Source organism: Rhinolophus hipposideros (genome assembly GCF_964194185.1).
Source record: "Rhinolophus hipposideros genome assembly, chromosome: 5".
NCBI lineage: Eukaryota > Metazoa > Chordata > Mammalia > Chiroptera > Rhinolophidae > Rhinolophus > Rhinolophus hipposideros.
In genome coordinates this window covers 45486992-45507544 of record NC_138051.1, presented here as the reverse complement: position 1 = coordinate 45507544, position 20553 = coordinate 45486992, and the positions used below count along the sequence as shown (strand labels likewise).

The 20553-nt window shown below is 37.1% G+C and overlaps 1 protein-coding gene across 1 annotated transcript in view; it reads left to right on the top strand.

The window, feature by feature from the left end:
* The window catches only part of LOC308498320 (uncharacterized protein), a 42875-nt gene continuing 22322 nt past the window's right edge, over window positions 1-20553 (top strand). The window contains exon 1 of the mRNA XM_081050060.1: window positions 1-305. Coding sequence (XP_080906186.1) covers window positions 119-305 — 187 coding nt within the window. The 5' untranslated portion in view covers window positions 1-118. The remainder of the gene's footprint in view (window positions 306-20553) is intronic.

Sequence of the window (20553 nt, the reverse complement as noted above, 5' to 3'; positions counted from 1 at the left end):
GCGGCGGCTACGCACAAGACGCACCTCTCACGTGCTCTGTCTCCAGCCCCGTCGCCGGCGGAGGCGGGCGCGGGCGCGTCCCTGTGGCGGGTCACCCGGAGGAGTTGGTCGCACAATTATGAAAGACTCGGCTTCTGCTGCTAGTGCCGGAGCTGAGTTAGTTCTGAGAAGGTTTCCCGGGGCTGTCCTTGTTCGGCGGCCTCTGCTGCCGCCTCCGGAGACGCTTCCCGATAGATGGCTACAGGCCGCGGAGGAGGAGGAGGTGGAGTTGCTGCCCTTCCGGAGTCCGCCCCGTGAGGAGAATGGTACTGGACCCACGCAGGCCCCGGCGGGGAAATGGTCCTGGGGGTTGCGGGCAGGAAAGGGGGTTAGACCTGGCAGGCACGTGTGTACGCAGAGCCACGCTCGCTGGGGCGAAGGACCCCCGAATTGCCTTGAGATTTCCGGGCTGGCCCTGGCGGGACGGGAGTGCAGTTCGTTCGGGGGTGAGGGTCGGGAAGCCGGTGGCAAATCTGGCGCGACCGTTTGTCGCGGGAACCCCCCGTGCAGACCCGGTTCCCGCGAGGGCCCCGGGAGGAGGCAGGCGCGAGCTGGGGAGCACCGGGCTGAGCGGCGCGGCCGCAGCGCGCCAGACGCCGCGCTCGGTCTCCAGGCTCCGCATCTCCCGGGAGCGCGATCCTCCTGGCGCCAGTTGCTGGCAGATAAGGGCGCCCAACGCTCTGCTCAAGTTCTGCGTGGGGAGGGAGGGCTGCGAGGGAACAAAACAGGGATAGAGGACACGGGGTTGGAGCTGTGCCGTGTTTGCTGCGCAGCGAGTAGTCCACAGGTACATTTCCCGTTTGGAGCCAAAGGGGAGGGATGTGACGATATTGATGGTCGAGCTCGCTTGGAATTTTCTAGCAAGGTTTAAGGATTTCACTGGGGGCGCCTCCGTAGGTACCGAGGCGATGTATTGTCCGGATTTCTGTCGAGCTACCTCATCCGTTGCCCCAGAGGGAGGGTGGATGTTTTAAGTCGAAGGTGCAAGAGTTGGGAGAGGGATGCAGTACATTGCAGCTTTCGCTAGAGCTTTTGTGTAAAAGCCAAGAATCACGTTTGAAGATTTCTTACAAAGAAAGTCATTTACAACAGGGACTTAAGAGCGGGATAGGTATTTCTGGTCAGTACTTGAACTTGATAGGCTTCCTGCAAACAGCTCTCCCTCTGCTGGATTCTGGCAGCTTTACTTTTCCCTAGAACCTAATTCGAGCGCCATACCAATCTGAAACCACGAGTAGTTATGCTTTGATTAAATAGCGCACCTTCCACTGTTTTCGACTTTCTTTGGTAACGTAAAGTCAATAAAAACGCCGTTTTACTTTTTCCCTAATTTTTAAAATACGGGTATGTGAAGTTCCTTCACCGTTGCTAAATTTTTCACTGAAGTGGATTTTAAGGGAATCTATTTTGAGGGGTGAAAGTTGAATCAAAGTGCCTTTCGTTTTTAAGAAAAGCAAACCATTAATACTGACTCTTAAGTGGTGTGTCTAGTTTTCCTTTTTTTGAAGGTAAATAGCGTAAATTTGGACATACCAATGTAGTATTTTGAAAATTTGAAAACATTTTTTTAGATACGTTAGAAATTGGAAATGAAGATGATTCGTCATCTTCAAAGCCATTGCTTCCTAATGTTTTATTAAAACAGATGACTTTCTTTCTAGTGACTTTATACGGAAAGTCTTTGATTTCTTAATTTAACTCAGGTGCTCTTCTTAAATCCAGCCTCTTAGCATCTTGCTGTTTACGTACTTTGACAACTAGCCTTCAAAAATTAAGGTGTGGTCTGAGTTTCTCCTGTTTCTACTACTGCCTTTCCATTTATGTCCAACCATTTTTAATAGCAGATGTGCTCCCCCATGTACTTAGCACATAGTAAGAACTCAGTATTGAGTTGTAAAAAGCAATCCTGTTGATTTTTACAGGGAGAAATTCTCACTTTAAAATTTGAAATTAAGAGTCTGATTTTGTTCTTTACATTGCTTGAGTCCTGACTGCTATTGAGCTATGTGATTTTCTTTGTTTCGATGAAATTATAGTGAAGCTTTAGGATAACCTAAAACTGAGGTTCTCTGATAATGATACCTCTTCAACTTTTAGGTCAACACTGACCTAGAGTTCATCTAGGTATGTTATATTTACACTGTGTGATTTGTATTGTAAGCTCTTTTTTTAATTAAAGTTTATTGGGGTGACAAGTGTTAGTAAAGTTACATAGGTTTCAGGTATACAATTCTATAATACATCATTGTATTGTAAACTCTTATTTAAGGCATTTGCTTGTGGTAATCAGTTTCTTCTTTGACATTAAAAGAAAGCATACATTTTTAAAAGGTTTAAGACTAAGGAGTCAACTGACCAAAAAAACAAAACAAAACAAATAAAATACCAAGAAACACAAGTTTAAAACTGGAGTGGAATCAAATTTTGTACAAAATTATCTACTGAGGCGACTTGTGTTGTTCACATTTAATGTTTAATATATTCCAAGCACTGTAATGGGTCCTGGAGTGGCAAAGATCTGTAAGGCAAGTTTCCCACCTTCTAACAACTTACATTCTAGTTATTTATGAAAGATCTACCTATCCAAAATGGAGGATATGTACATTATTTCATAAGACATTTAGTGTCTATGTTGCAGGCACTGTGATACTTAATAGTTGTAAAGGGCAGTATCAATATGCAAAAAAAACAATAATAGTGTGATACTTACTATTCCCTAGATTACTGTGAAGGTATAGGATAATCAGAGACAGAAAGGGAAGTCTGGGTATGCTTGCAAAGGAGCTGATAGTAGTAGAGTTGAGTCTTGTAGAGTTAATAGGAGTTGGAATTAACCCAGAATTAGAAGGGGCATTAAACTGGTTTTTAGTCTAAGGGAACTGAGCTTTAGAAGAGAAGAGCATACTTAGTTTATTCTGGGAACTACTGTATAAGTATCATACAGGCCTATCTTGGAGATATTTTGGGTTTGTTTGTGGACCGCTGTAATAACGTATAACAATAAAGCAAGTCACAATTTTTTTTGGTTTTCCAGTGCATATAAAAGTTATAATTTACAATATAATTTACACTGTTTAAGTGTGCAATAATAGCATTATGTCTAAAAAATGTACATACCTAAATATTGCTAAAAATTGCTAATAATGATCTTAGTCTTTTGCTGGTGGAGACTTTTATTTTCAGTTTGTAAAAAACCGTATTTGCAAAGCATAGTAAAGCAAAATGAAGTAAAATGAGGTATGCCTGTACATAGTTTGGAATGAGTAGAGTATGGGATGATATGGAGCACTGGTAAGAGTGTTATAAATATAGACAAGGACCAGATTTCTGAGCGCAATGTATGTCATGCAAGGGGGTTTGGGTTTTATTCTGGAAATATTGGGGATTCACTTAAGGAAACAATATAGAGAATGAATTTATGTGCTGAAACTGAAAGAAACTGAATGGGAGTCTATAGCAAAATGATCAACATTTTTAAGACTTGAAATAAAGTAGTAGAAAAAAAGAAAGAACAGATTGAGATGTTTAGGAGTTAGAATATTCAGAACTTGGTTACTTTTATGGAGTACTGTGCACAAATGTGTGTTGGCAAATATCAATAAGAACTAGACATAAAATGAAAATGTAATAATTGTAGTCATTACTTAAAATGTGCAAATGTAATACTTGAAGTCACTTGAAGTCACTTGAAATCACATACTTAAAATGTGATTTTTGTTTTTGATTTTTAAATGAAGGTCTATTGAAGCAAGCACTTGCAAAATTTGTTGGAGAGTTCTAATTATAGATATTTTTGATCTAGTGCTCTGATATTCTCTCTTTAACATTCTAATATGGGACATTCAAACATAACAAAGATATAATAAATGAGTCACCATATACCCATGACCAATTTCAACAGTTTGAAACATATAAATTTTTTTTCTCGTTACCCTTCCCAATTCCTCTGAATAACTGAATAACAGTAGTTCCCCCTTATCCTCATGGAATATGTTCCATGACCTCCACTGGATGCCTGAAAGTGTACCAAACCCTATATATACTGTTTTTTTTTATACATACATCCTATGAATCCTATGATAAAGTTTAATTTATAAATTAGTTATTGTAAAAGATGAACAATAATAACATAATAAAATAGAACAATTATAACAATGTACTGTAATTAAAGTTACGTGAATATGGTACGTCTCTCTCTCCCTTTCTCTCTCTCAACCAACCTGATAACCGAGAAAGCTGCGGAGTTACTCATGGGCAGGTAGCATATACAGTGTGGATATGCTGGACAAAAGAATGATTCACGTGCTGGTTGGAATGGAGCAGGACCGTGAGAGATTTCATCATGCTACTCAGAATGGCATGCAATTTAAAACTTAAGAATTGTTTATTTCTGGAATTTTCTATTTCATATTTTCAGACCACAGTTGACCGCGGATATCTGAAACTGTTGAGAGTGAAACTGCAGATCAGGGGGGCAGCTGTAATTTAAAAGCAAATACCAGACCTATTTCATCTATAAATACTTCATTGCGTGTATCTCTAAAAAGATAAGGACTCTTAACACATCCGCAGTACTATTAGCCCACCTAAAATATTAAAAATTATTTAATGTCATTAAATATTCATTTTTTTTCAGTTGGTTTCTTTGAATTAGGATCCAAAGAATTCCACACAGCATTTGATAAATAAATCTTTTAGTCTTCAGTAGCCCCCTTCTTTTTTTTCTTGTCATTTACGATTTATTTAGTGAAAAAAATCCAGATTATTTTCCCTGCAGAATTTCTTACAGCTTGGATTTTGTTGAATGCGTCCATGTAGCATCCTGTAACAAGTTCTATTTCCTGTGAACTAGGGGTTAATATAAAGACTTGATCAGATTCTGGTTTGATAGACTTGGCTCTTCACCTAAGCATGTTTTCCAAGTCATGCTGCTTTGTGAGGCTCACTGTTACCCTCTCTGTCGGTAGAAGGCAGATAATAATCTTACCTCTACTTGAGCTCAGGAGCAATACTAGGATTAAAGTCTGTGGCACACTATTTGCCCCTCCTTGCATTATGAAAACATGTTAATAACACCTCAACTATCCAACTGCCAGACTTCTGGAAACTTCAACCTTTGGAAATCCAGCTCTTCGTGGAAAGAAAAAAGCTTTTGAGCTAAGCCATTATCAGGACTATAACAACCTTGAGACGAGAGTTCACTGATTGAAATATATGTACAAAGTGAAATTTAGTAGGCTTAGTTACCTACTTTTCTATGACATCTTGGTAGTATACTGGGAATGGTAGAAGGAACTTTATCTCAGAAGCAGACTGTTACTATAAGAAGAATGGGGAAACATTAACTAGACTAGAAACAGGGCTGTAAATTACCCTTTAGTATGTGAACCAGTTGTCTGCCTTGTCTTCAGTATAATTTACCATATCCAATACCCAGAAGGTACTTTGACTAAGAAAAGAGTCAATAGGCTTTAGGCAAATATTCATAATATTAACTAACATGTATTAGCTTTATGGCTATTAATAGCTTTGTGGCTATTGATCTAAATTTTTTACATATATCAATTGCATGTATTACGCTCAAGAAAACTGAGCGTAATACATTTGTATAAGTAACAGAAAAGCAAAATCACTTACCGAAGGTCATAAGGCTAATTAGCGGTAGAATAGATGTTGACTTGCCAAATTATAGAAACTGGGAGAATGATTTTGATATGCAGGGGCATGTATATTTGTGAGATAGAGGACAGGTGTTATGCTAAGCAAAAGAGTTAAGGTCATTGAAAAATGTTACCTGTTTAAAAATACCGTATCTTTTTCAAACGATATTTATTACCAAATTTCTATGCAGTAACCTTAGGACAGGTTATTCACAATAACCTTAGATAGGTTATTGTATTTTGACAAAATGCAGAGACTCACTAGACTGCAGGGATCCTTGAAAAAGTCATTAAATAGATTTCTGTGATGGGTAGAACTCTTTAATAAAAACCATAGAAACCTATCATAAGTGTATCAACAAGGTATATCATCACATTACTCAGAATAAGTTAATATGGATTACTTACAATATGAAGGCTCCAATTTTGTGATAGAGTATGTCCTAATATTTTCTTTAGATTTCTCTTTTTCAGATGAATTTTTGTTGCATCATCTGAAACTTAAGCGGTTGTGCTAGATATTAATTGATTCAATACAACAGTTGTATTGAATTAGATATATATGATGGATCCATTTTAATTCAACAGATTCTGTTGTTTTGGGAAAAATATCTTAAGGAAACAGGAATAAAAGTGAAGAATTTAAATCGTACTGTTTGACTGCAAGTACATAATATTTAAAAAAGTATAATTGGAGTTCTTTGGCAATTGTTTTCTTTGTTACGGGATTCAAATGTGTAAAAGTGGATAGATCATAATATAGCAGATATCCATGTGCCTACCACCCAGCTTAAGAAATGTACCCCATCAAAATCCCATTTCACTTTCCACTTCTGCACACATAACTATCTTCAGTCTTTACTGAAGAGTATATACAATCTGCAGTAGTTTTTTTGTATTTCTAAATTTAATATATGTGGAATTATATACATCTTTTTATGGACTTTTTTTTCTTTTTACTTAACATTAGGTTTTGGAGATTTATTCATGTTGATACATGTAAGGCCTAGTTTGTCCCTTTTAACTGCTATATATTATTCCATCATATAAATATGTTATATGTTGTCCATTTTACTATTATTGGGCATTTAGGTTGGTTTCCAGTTCTTTACAAATAATGATGCAAATACTTGTATGTATCATTTTATGTACAAATGTGAGACTTTTCCTAGGATGTATATATCTAGAAGTAGAATTTCTGGGTCATAAGGTAACCAGAAACTTCATAGATATTGCCAAAGAGTTGACCAAAGTAGTACTGCTCCCTGTAGATGTATATGAGCATTCCCATTTTTTTCCCCAACTTCTTTGCCAACACTTAGTTGATTAGGTTATTTTATTTTGTCAGACTCATGAGTATGAAATAGTTCCTCATTGTTTTAATTTGCATGTCCCTGGACACTAATAATGTTGACTGTTATTTCAGGTTACAGGTTTTTGGCTATGGTTACCTCTTTTCTGGTGAATTGCCTATTTATAACTTTTGCTCAGTTTTATATTGGCTTATCTTATTTATTCTAGAACTTCTTTATATATCCTGGATACTAATCTTTTGTTGCTTTTATGAGCTGCAAATATCTTTTCCAGTCTATAGCTTTTTAATTTTTTACTTTGTTAATGGTAGGCCATTTACTTATTTTTAGGTTGTTGATGTTACATTGGTTATTAATTTTAGTCTAACAATTTATCAGTATTTTCTTTATAGCATATACTTTTTCTTATCCTGAGGTCATAAAGTTATTTATTTACTGGTAGAAGTTTAAAGTTTTGCTTTTCACACTTAGTATTTAGTAATCCATCTAGTATTCATTTTTTGATTTAGTGTGATATTTCCTATGCATATAGTATAATAGTTCATGTTTTGTCCTGGTTTGTATTTCTCCATCACATAGCAAGTTTCCTGAAATGCAAGTTTCTGTTTCTAAGCATTTTACTCCTTTGTTCTGTCTTCTCCTGTGTCAATATATTTATTTTGATTTTTTAACAATCTTAGGTGTCTAGATAAAATTTTTTTTTTCATTTTTTTAAATTAAAGTTTATTTGGGTGACAATTATTAGTAAAGTTACATAGATTTCAGGTGTACAATTCTGTAATACATCATCTATGTATTGCATTGTATGTTCACCACCTAGAGTCAGTTCTCTTTCCATCACCACATATTGGATCCCCTTTACCCTCATCAACCACCCTCCACCCACCCCCCCTTACCCTTTGGAAACCACGAAACTATTCTCTGTCTCTTTGTGTTTTTGTTTCTTCATTTGTTGGTCTTATTCTTTTGTTGCTTTCAGTTTTACACACCACATATCAGTGAAATCACATGGTTCTCAACTTTTTCTGTCTGACTTATTTTGCTCAGCTTAATAATCTAAGGATACATCCATAGATAAAATTTCTTGACTTGGCATAAGAAATTTAAAATGTTTGATTTTTTTTCAAACCAACTGCTTATCTTTTTCATCCTAAAAAGATGAGTTTTGCCCCCTTTTCATTTTACTAATAATTCTTTATTAGTAAATTATTCTAGGTAAGAATTTCCTCTAGATTACCTGAGGAAAAAATTACTGTTTGAACTAAATTGAGGTTGGCCACTTTTTAGACTGAGTATGGCTAGTCTTCAATTATTTAATATCTCGGGCTCCATAATATGGCATGATGGCAATTGCTTACACTTCTCTTTATCAAACATTTTCTGTCCCACAAATCTGAGGCAATATTTGATGACTGTACAACAATCAGGATAGCATTCTCTATGAGGTCAGCATGAAAGCAAAACCAACAGAAAATAAGATTGGATGTAGTAGGACTCTATTTACAAACATAGTCATGGTCTGAATTTGACTCAGTTCAATTTTTTAATATATTAATATAAAACTTTATCAAACTATTTGTTATTCCACAGAGGCTTTTCAATAGTGTCTTAAAACCCTCTCACAGGGTTTACATCTGAATTATCAATAATATCTAATTATTAGTTAATTAGTTAAGTAGTTGGCAGCCACTGAAAGTAAGAACAGAACTCTAAGGCTTATAAGAGTGCCAGAAGATCAGATAAATTGGACTCTGATAGCGGGAATTAGAGAGTGCCAGCGTATTTCAACATTTGTTTTGGGCTAGCTTTGGGCTAATTTGCCTTGGGCTAATTTTTTTGTCATTGTCTGCCATTATTGGCAGGCATGTTGACCTGTGAACAGATTTATCACATAACTTGAAATTTCTAGATCTGTAGTGTTATTTAATTTTTTAAGTATATGCATTTTATTGGTTGGCAACCCTCTTTTTAATTTGATTTCCCTTTCTGTTGAGTATGGGTTACATTTTCCTGTTTCTTCTTCTATCTAGTAATAATTTGGGGTTGTACCACAGATGATGTATTACCTAATAGAGATTCTGGGTTCTGTCATAATTTTCTGAAGACTATTAATTTTTTTTAAGTTGTTGGTTATGGACTGAATGTTTGTGTCCCCCCGTAATTAAGTGTTGTCCCTCCAAATTAAACCAAATGTGATGGTATTTGGAGATGGGGCCTTTGGGTGGTAATCAGGGTTAGATGAGGTCGTGAAGGGTAAGGCCCTTATAAGCAGAGACACCAGAAAGCTTGCTCTCTCTCTCTACCATGTGAGGACACAGTGAGAAGATAGCTATATGCAGCACACGGATAGCACTCTCACCAGACACCGTTCCTGCTGGCACCTCGATCTTGGATTCCAATCTCTGGAACTGTGAGAAAATGGAGTTTGGTGGTTTAAGCCAACCAGTCTTCCGGTATTGTAATGGCAGCCCGAGCGAACTAAGGTAGTAGTTGATTAACTTGGTTGTACTCAAATGCCAAACTCTCTCCTTCAGCGGGCAGGAAAAATACATGCTCAGTTGTTTCATTCTTAACTGGGCTGCTTGGAGTCTGCCCCACGTATACATACTTCATCGGGCAGCCAGGGATTTCAGCAGAATTAATATGCAGTATTTAGGGCTCCCTTTCTGTGACCCTCTCCTTTGCAGGATTTTTTTCTCACCACTTTCCAGCTGCTGTTGTCACCTTGAACTTGGTATTCTGGTTCTTCAAGCCAGAAGACTGGGATTTCGATTGAAGTTTTAGCTCCTCTGTAGGTGTTGAGTGGGGCCTGTCCTCAGTCAAAAAGCCTTAAAAATGGGAAACTCAAAACGCCATGCTGTTTCTTTTTTCAAGTGTAGACTCTAATTTCTGCTTGCTTTTCGTTGCTCTTCAGTGCTGTTAACTTGTCATTTTGTTTTGTTTTTATTTTGTCCAGAGTTTATGGTTATTATCTGTGGGAGGGCTAGTTCAATAGAACCACCATAGATAGAAGCTCCTTACTAACATTAACATATAGAAGCATAGAGTATATTTAGTTGTAGAAATAGATTGATTTCCACATGTTACTTTGAAGCAGAATTTTTAAGCAATCTTTAACTTTTTCCCCAAATTTTGCCATTAGCATCTGGGCAGGAAGGATGTTCTGTTACTAATTTGTTTGGAGAGTAGGATGTAGTTAGAAGGTTTATTGATAATATATGTTCCCCTACTGCTCGTAGACAGATAGGAAGAATTTATAGTTTATGGAATTTTGAAGCATTGTTGAGATTTGACTGTGCGCCAGGCATTGTGCTAAAACACCTTGCGTGGATCATTTTGTTTAATCTTCAGAGCAACATTGTGAGATACTGTTATTCTATTTTTACAAGTCAGGAAACAAGTTCAGAAATGTACTTAAAGTTGCATAGATAATAAACAACAAAGCTGGAATTCTGACTCAGGTTCATCTGATTCTGGAATCTGTGCTCTTTTCCTCTTGGGCTACCATTCTGTGATTATAGTTTTTACTTTACCTGGAACATGTAAGTTTAGGAATTTTCAGATTTGTGTTTGTAGTGTGCCATCTCTTGGTAAAATTCAGTAATGCAGCCTAGCAAAAGCAGGAGAAATATAAAATTAGGAATGTATATGTGTATTTATAATCCAGGGCATATTGAATTGGGTAATTGATGGAGAGCAGAAACTCAAAAACCCAAAAATTATAGAAACCTACCATTGTGAAGGATTTACAACTCTCAGCTGGGGTATGTGACTATCAGGTATGTAAAACCAATTCCTAATGTAATAAATGAAGGCCACAAACATCAAGAATGCTGTGTATGGGGAGAGTATGTTTACATGTGATGGTTGCACAAGCAGAATGAGAGGCAGTAGGCCCTTGAAATAAACAAAATTGTGAATAAGGTGGAGGAAGCTGTAGGAGATAATCTTAAAACGTGCTAATATCATTGTCCCTGTAGGCACAAAATCTAGTAGAAGTTTGTGAGCCTCGGAGTGACATGATTTAAGTGACTTATCAAACAGTTTTGCTGAAGTTTTGGATGGATGTGCCAGTTAGAAAACTACTATGGTAGGTTCGAGGTTATAAAGAGACAGTACTGGCTATTTATAGCAAGAATAATAAAATGAAACTAATGAGCAAGAATTTGTTCTAGGTTTTGAAATCCAACATCCATGTTTTGAGTAGTTTTATGTTTTATAATATACTCAACAAAAATGCGTACTGAAAGTGACTGAAATGTCTTAGCTTGGTAGTGATTGGAAAAGACTGTTATTGTTGGAACAAAGCTGGATGTAAGTACTCAAATACTAAATTTTTTGCTTCATGGTGTTTAGGTTTTATGGTTACATGTGGCTTATTTAAATGCTTTTTCTATTGAAACGCCTGCAGGAAAAATAACTATTAATGTACATCAAAAATCTTTAGTCCCTCTTCCCCTACCCCCCCCCCCCATTGAAAAGCAGCTCTTGACTTTACATGAAGATGGTGCAGAAAGTGAAGAAGGAAACCCCTGCCCCTCCCAAAGCCGAATCCAAAGCAAATGCTTTGAAGGCAAAGAAAGCAGAACTAAAAGGCATTCACAGCCACAAAAAAGGAAGATCCACATGTCACCCACTTTCCGAAGGCCCAAGACACTGTGGCTCAAAAGGCAGCCCAAATGTCCTCGGAAGAGCACCCCCAGGAGAAACAAGCTCGACCACTCTGCCATCGTCAAGTTCTCCCTGACTACTCACTCAGCCATGAAGAAGATAGAAGACAACATACACGTGTGTTCATTGTGGATGTCAAGGCCAACACGCACCAGATCAGACAGGCTGGGAAGAAGCTCTATGACATTGACAAGGCCACGGTCGACACCCTGATCAGGCCTGATAGAGAGAAGGCATGTGTTTGACGGGTTCCTGACTAGGATGCTTTGGATGTTGCCAACAAAATTGGGATTATCTAAATAGTCCAGCGGGCTAATTCTAAGTATAAAAAATTTTCACTGTAAAAAAAAAAAAAAAAGCAACTCTTAATACAAGGGTTTACTGGAATTGTAGAACTGGGTAGAAGGGACATTAGTGTCCAATAAACAGTGTAGAGGAAGAATCTGAGGGATTTGGCACATGCTTGTTGGATTGAATTGACTCAGTGGGAATGAGAAAGATACGGTTTTGTGGGATTTAGCTTTTGTGGGTTAGCAAACCGTGCCACATGGACCAGATTTGGCAAAGGCCTGTTTTGAATGGCCTTGAGCTAAGAATGGTTCTTAAGTTTTTTAAGGGTTAAAAACCAGAACAAAGACTATGTGTCAGAGATAGTATGTGTCCAGAAAACCTAAAATATTTGCCATCTGGCCTTTCATAGAAGAAAATTTGCTGATCCCCCATTTAGATTATAGCCATAATTCCCTAAAAAGTGGGGGTATTAAAGGAAGTTATCAGTTTAGAGGGAAAAGTGTTCATTTAGGATCCAGTAAGTTGCACATGTTGTTTGAAATAATTTTAGAGGTGAATTTAAAGAAAAGCTGAAGAACCAGGACTAATCAATTGCTGTGTTTATTTTTTTATAAGGCATTATGGTACACTGAAGAATTTGGAAATTATCTGTTGTATTCATTCCTTTACCCCATTCCATGACCCTATTGCCCCTTCCCAAAAGACTGTGGTGGTTCTAGTTTACTTATATTTGTCTCCCTGCTAGATTAATCTCTCTAAAGAGAGCTCTGATCATTTCTTATGTTAAATGGTACTTAGGATTCAGTTTTCTTCCATGTATAATTATCTCTTAAATAAAAATGTTGTGAAAATACTTTTATTTGCATTTAGTAGGAAGGCATAAGCTATGAAAAGTATATACTTATGATTCATTTTTATGAGTATTTCAGTTAACAAATATCCAAAGTTTGGCAAGCCAATATTTAGGCTTAATTGCTATAGAGCAGTCATTTTGAAATGTATTTATCTAATTCCTCCACTATACTATCCCCACTCTGGTTTCATTAACTATAGAGTTGCTTTCAGCAGGCTATTGCTAAAGAGCAGGATAGGAGAAAGAAAAGGGGAAAAGCTAATACTGATTAGCAATAGGTAGTAATTAACAATACCTTTTAGGAGAGGTATGTTAGACCTTCTGTTCTTTTTGTATTTTTCCACGTTCAAAAAAAAATTTTATACAAGAGTGATCACATAGGAATTTACCTTTTGAAAGTAATTGATATATTTCTACTTATTGATTTCAAGAAATATGTAAGAAAGGTGGCTTAGGGGTCGCCGGGTGGCTCAGTTGGTTAGAGCACGAGCTCTCAACAACAGGGATGCCGGTTCAATTTCGCATGGGATGGTGGGCTGCGCCCTCCACAACTAGATTGAAGGACAACGACTCGGAGCTGATGGGCCCTGGAGAAACACACTGTCCCCCAATAAAAATTTTTTTTTTAAAGTGGCTTTTTTAAAGCAAATCAAGTGATTTTTGAAATGCTTACCTAAATTTCTCTTAAAATGTCAGTAGAGGCTTTGGAGTCAGGGCAAACTGTTAGCTGTATGAATGGGCAATTCCCTCGCTTCTATGTCCTACTAAGTCTGTGCATCTGTAATGTGGGAATACTAATAGTACCTCGCTCATAGGATTACTGTGAGCATAGAATAAGTTAACGTATATAAACTGTTTAGTGCCTGGTAAACACTGTATCTACTAATTAAAGTTGTCTGTTATTATCTGCACTTTGGCAAAGGGTTTCCAAAAGATACAATGTAAACTGTTTTTGGCAACATTGTTCCATGCTGACAGTGGGTAAATTATATGTGAATTGGGAAACTATGAATATCTAATAAGAAAGAAGTCATAGCTTTGAGTTTCCCTGTGTATGGTGACTCCTGTAATTGGGCATATCCCTTGTGGGGACCTTGGAAACTATGTATATGATGTTATGAGGAATATTGGCTCTTGGCAGATCTTGTACCTGCTCAATGTTTATCTTGTCATCTTGCACTTGAGCTGTCTGCTGAATGGCTGATTTAAGGACTCTCACCAATGAGGGATAGTTGATGCTGCCTGTTGGCAGCCTGTGACCCCTGATTTGTTTTTCTTAGGCTGGTTCCAAGAGTGACCTATGGTGTTATGGGAGTCTTTATCTCTAGTTGAACCTAAGAAGAACTCTCTGGTAGGCTTTGTACTCCTTTGACCTCCATGTGTTGTATAAAGCAATTTATAAACAACCACTATCTTTAGGAAGTTGGCATTTGAAAACATATGCCTTAACGTGTTTTATAAGTATAAACTTACAACTATAATAGAAGGTAATTTCTGGAATGTTCTATCTCTGACCCATCATAAATTAACAATATTTTAAGTTTTTTTTTTTTTGTTTTTTTTTTTTTTTTTTAATTACGGAAGGGGAACAGGACTTTATTGGGGAACAGTGTGTACTTCCAGGACTTTTTTCCAAGTCAAGTTGTTGTCTTTTCAGTCTTAGTTGTGGAGGGTGCCATTCAGCTTCAAGTTGTTGTCCTTTCAGTCTTAGTTGTGGAGGGCGCAGCTCAGCTCCAGGTCCAGTTGCCGTTTCTAGTTGCAGGGGGCACAGCCCACCATCCCTTGCAGGAGTGGAACTGACAACCTTGTGGTTGCCAGCACTCCAACCAACTGAGCCATCTGGGAGCTCGGTGGCAGCTCAGCTCAAGGTGCCGTGTTCAATCTTAGTTGCAGGGGGCAGAGCCTACCATCCCTTGCGGGACTCGAGAAGTTGACCAGCAACCTTGTGGTTGAGAGCCCATTGGCCCAAATGGGAATCGAACCAGCAGCCTTCGGAGTTAGGAGCACGGAGCTCCAACAGCCTGGGCCACCAGGCCAGCCCCTATTTTAAGTTTTTTTCTTCATGTTTTGCTAATGCATACCTACATGTGGATTTTTTTTTTTTTTCCTGCTTGGGAATTGGGTTTTCAGAATTTGTGGATTGGAGTTTTTCATCAGTTCTGGGAAATTCACATCATCTCTCTAAACATGGCGTCTGCCCATGCTTTCCCCTTTCTCTTTCTGGGACTCTGATTAAACATACATTTGACCTCCTCATTTGATTGTTTAGTTTTATAATACCACAGTCCAGTTTTAGAAATCTTCCATCACCTCACAAAGTTCCCTTGTGCTTGTTTGCAGTTTATCCTTGCTCTCACTCTCAGCCTCAGGCCGTTACTAAACTTACTGTTTCTGTGGTTTTGCCTTTTCTAGAAATTTCATGTAAATGGAATTATATAATCTTAAGTGCTGGGCTTTTTCTGTTCAACATAATGTTTTTGACATTCAGCAATGTTGCATATTATTTTTAGCTTGTCCCTCTTTATTGGTAAGTAGTATACCATTGTATGGATATTTCACTTCATTGGCTATTATAAATAATGTTTCTGTGAACATTCAAATACAAGTCTTTGTGTGGACATATTTTCATTTTTCGAAGATACTTAGGAGTTTTGCTGTCATACGTAAGTTTACGTTTATTAATAAACAATAAGACTTTTCCTTAAGTGTTTATTTCATTTTACAGTCCTACTAGGAAAGTATGAGAGTTCCAGTTCTTACATTCTTGCCAGTACTTGGTATTGTCAGCCTTTGATTATAGCCCTTCTAGTGGTTGTGAAGTAGGATCTCATTGTGGTTTTAAATTTGTTTTTTCCTAATGACCAATGAAGTTGGTCAATAAGCATCTTTTAATATGCTTATTTTACCAAATAAACTTATTTGATATCCTCTTTGGTGAAATGTCTTTTCTCCATTTGCCGATTGGATTGATTGGCTGTTTTTACTGTTGGGTTTTCAGAGTTCTTTATATTAGTGAATATTAAGTCTTATATCAATATATGTTGCAGGGTGGAATAATCTATAAATTCCATCAGGTAAAACTGGCCAATAGAATTGTTTAAGTCTATTCTATCCTTGCTGGTTTTCTGCCTAATTGTCCTATCAAGAGAAGGTGGAGGAAAAAAGGAGGATGTAAATTCCGTGTTTCCCCAAAAATAAGACCTAGCCGGACAGTCATCTCTAATGCATCTTTTGGAGCAAAAATTAATATAAGACCCGGTCTTATTTTACTATAATATAAGACTGGGTCAATATAATATAATATAAAATATAATTAATACAATATAATATAATATAAAATATAATTAATATAATAGCGGGTCTTACATAGTGTAATGTAATGTAATGTAATACTGGCTCTTATATTAATTTTTGCTCCAAAAGACGCATTAGAGCTGATTGTCCAGCTAGGTCTTACTTTCGGGGAAACATAGTTGTACAAGGTTGCATTTCATAGTACTTACGTACTCCCATATATTCCCAAGTCCTGCCTGTAGGTGAGGAAGAAACTTTCTTCTACCCTCAAGGTTCTTTCAGGTCTAATTCTACATGAAACAGATTAATAAAAGAAAAATAACCACATTTAATACATACGTATGCCTGGAATCCCACATAAATGAAAGAGTCAGAGACCCAACATACATGAGAGGTTCAAAGACAGAAAGGGAAAATGAGGTATATGTGACATTCTGAGTTAACGATGAGGTTGGATGCTTTGGGGTGTCAGAGGGGAGACAGGTCATTCGCAGGATGATAAAAGCAGATGTTCAGTAATTAGAAGTTTGTCCTGCCCTATATATAGGTCATAGAAAGTTATTTCTGGTGATAACTCTTACTCTGGGCAAGGGCCCTAATTTAAATTTTTTAAGGGAGAGGTAGAAGTTTTGTGTTAGCCTGCAGGGTCTTGATTATCTTCAGCTCAAAATAATTCACATACCAAAGTGGCACATTTTGGAGAGGTCTGTTCTGATCCTCTACATTGCCTAGACTCCTTTTTTTTTCGTCAAGTACTTGCAATTTAACAGGGCTTCTTAAAGAGTTCTTCTGTATCCTTAATTAACAAATTTGTTCATGCTGTGTTCATCTTTTACCCATTTTTCATTTATATTGTAGGTTTCAGGGGTATGCTGATAAACTGCAAATAATTTAGTTAAACAAAAACTTTATATAGTTGGCACTAAAGCAATCTGAGTACTTCTTAATGCATCTATATTTCCATTATTTCAATAGGTTATTTGAACACATACGTTAAGTGTCTAGTTCTAGTAAGTATCTGATTTTGGTGGACTTCATTACCATAGCATGAGACATAGCATGAGTCTTTGCCAGTTGTTTCCAAATAGCTCACAGGGAGAAATTCCAAACAAATTTTCTCTCTATACTGTCTATATCTGAATTTCATTAATTAATAAACGAACAATTAGTAAGCATATAACAATAAGTACAATTATTAATCCGGTTTTTTTCCTTTTTGCAAACCAGTTCTAGTTTTTCTAAAAGAGAGAAGTACCATTTTAAATGACAGATCACAGTATAATTTCAGTGCTGCCCCTAAATCCTGCATTTTTTAATAATAGGAACATAATGAAAATTTCATGAATTTAAAGCAGTAGTAGATTAGGTTGGTTTTGGTAGCTATTCAGCCTCACATCATCATGTGTCAGCAGCACTACCAAATGTGGTTTTTGTTGTCAAGTTACAAGCAAAAGTCCTATGAATAAATATTTTGTCCCTTCAGTTACTGATGCTCTGCCTAGCTTCAGTGTATGGTTGTAGAGTGGGAGAAGGGGCCCGGATAGGAATAATATACCAAAAGTTTAACTCACATGGCCAGAACTTTTGGTTTTCTGGATAATGCTCCAAATACGATCCTGGGGATGGTTCTATGCTCTATAGTTGCATAAGGGAATGGGGAGCATGAAGGGAGGTAACATTTTTAAATAGCGTAAGCCTCATTGAGAAGATGAAATTTGTTCAAAGACTTGAAGGAGTTGGTAGAATGAAAATAATGAGGTAGGATGCAGAAATGCAGACACTAGGATCTTAAAGATTCTTGTAAGGACTTTGTCTTTTGTAAATCTCTTGGTTAAAATGTGAAAGTATTGGAGAGTTTTGAGCAGAGAAGTGACATGACATATTTTAAAAGGATAACTTTATCTCTTGAGGAATAGACTGTAAGGTGGCATGAATGGTTTCTGCATTAAGCCAGGCAAGAGGTGATTATGGCTTGGATCAGAATAGTAGCAGTGGAGGTTGAGAAGGGTTTAATTCTGAACATGTTCTGAAAGCAAGCTGACAGGTTTTACTCATGGAATTATGTATGAGGTATATAAGAAGAGGAAATCTAGGATGTTCCTAAGTTTTTGTCTAAAAAAGATAGAACTGGAAGAATTGAATTGCTATTTACTAAGATGGGGAAAGACTGCATGAGAAATGTGTATTTGGGTGAAAGCTGATTTCAATTTGGCCGTGCTAGGTTTGAGATGCCTGTTAGACGTGAAAATGAAGCTGTTGAGTAGGCAGGTGGATATATGAGCATGAAGTTCAGGAGAGAATGTGGCATAGAAATATAAATTGAGAGTCATCCAGTGTATTGATGGTAAATTCAGTGTGAGCACTACAAGAGGGAGTATAATTGGAAAAAATAAGCCCAAAGTCTGAGTGACTATAATTGGAAAAGGAAATCCAAAGTTTGGGGAGAAGAGGAGAAATCAGCCAGGAGATAAAAGGCGTGGTCAGAGAAGGGAAGAAAACGAAACTAACTGATGAAAATGTTTCAGCAAGATGAGAATGATCAACTTTGTTAAACGCTGCTGACTTTTCAGTGAAGATGAGTCTGAAGATTGACCTTTGGATTTAGAGAAAATCATTGGTGATCTTGTTGAAACTTCAGGAGAGTCGTTGACTTGGAAGCATGACTGGAGTGGTTTTCATAAAGTGTGGGAGAAGAAGAAGAGAGGGAAATTCTTTTTCCAATGATTTTTGCTGTAGATGGAGGCAGAAACATGGAGTCCTAGCTTGAGGGTGAAGTGAAGTTAAGCAAAGGTTTGTTATGTTTTGTTTTTAAAATGTGGAGAATAAGAGCGTGTTGCATGCTGATGTGAATGAGTTATGAGTTTATAAAGGAGGAAAAAAATTAAAGGAGAATTGTGGAGTCTTTTAGTTACTGAGGGATTTGGAATCTAGGCTACAAGAGGAATGGTTGGACTTAAATAGGAACACCGATAGTCACAGAAAGGAAGGCATAATATGTGGGTGTGATTCTCAAAGGTATGATGTGATAGAAGTTTGTGGAAATTCTCTTCTTGTTGCTTTAGTTTTTTTCAGTGAAATGAGAAGTGAGGTGTTACCAGTTTAGAGTGAGGCTGGAGGTTTGAGGAGAGGAGATGGTGTGAAATCATACAGAAGAGTGAGAACTGGACTAGGGAAATACAGTGTGGTTGTTGGGCATCATTAAGGGGCATTTGAGGTTTGTAGTCGTGGTTTTAAAATGAAACCAGAGGGCATTTGTTTTCCTAGTCATATTAACAGTACATAGGCAGTTATGAAGTAGGTGGGTAATTGTATTAAATCAGGGTTGGGTTTGCCAGTTGTATTCTAGAAGCTAACATGAGTCCTAGTACAGTGAAGCTAGAGAGATTGCTGTTTTTTATTCCCCCTGAGAGGGATGTAGAGGAAGCAAATTCTTCAAGGGAATACCAGATTTGAAAATGTGGTGGTGGAGGCACTATGCACTTTTAGAAGATAGGGCATTTTGCTGATGAAGGGCCCTAAGTTCCAGAGGGCACCCTCTGATTTTTGTTACCAGAGGATCATGGTGTAATTTGCTCCTACCTAAGTGAGTCTATTGAAAGAACCATGGATATTTTGAATGAGAGATGGAATTTTAGAACCCGAATTCGAGAATTTGGGGGATAAACTAAGGTTTATCATTGTGGTACCCGAAGGATTTTAGAGGAAGCTACAAAACTTCACCCATCATAATTTTGTCTAGAGTACCTTTTCTCCTAGAGGTTTCCTTTTGGAATATAGGCACTTCCTTTTTATACTGTCCTGCTGAGATCTATATACCTGTATCTATATTGATGGAGCCCAAGATCTTTACAGTATCCTAATTTATGTAGTTCACTTGTCTTAGTACATAATATCTCATCCCTTTTTAATCAGTTACCAATAGAAGGATACAGACTCTAGGTGTCCATTCAGAAGCCTAAGTTGCATTTTAAAAAAATCAAGTTTTAAAAGTCTTTTAAATAATTTCAGATTTACAGTAATTGAGGAAAATGTGTTAATCTTCCACAGTGATCCTAGATTTGTCTTTTTCTCCCTATTAATTTTTTGCTTTACGTATTTTGAAATTTTTATTTGGTTATTTATATTTAAATTATTACAACAATCTAGTGAATCAAACATTTGTAATTATGTAATAACCTGCATTAACCGTATTGATGTTGTAGCGTTTATTTTTTCTATTACCTTTCTCTTGTTTAGCATTTACTTGATATCTTCTTTTATCCCAAATTAATCATTCCATGTCCTTATTCTTTAGGTGTTTCTTTTCGAAATAGAATATAGCTAGTTAAATATACCTTAGTTAAATCTGACAGTCGTTTTTAATTGGCTTTTAAATGATTCGCTTCCGGGGTGGCCAGTTAGCGCATTTGGTTAGAGCGTGGTGCTAATAACA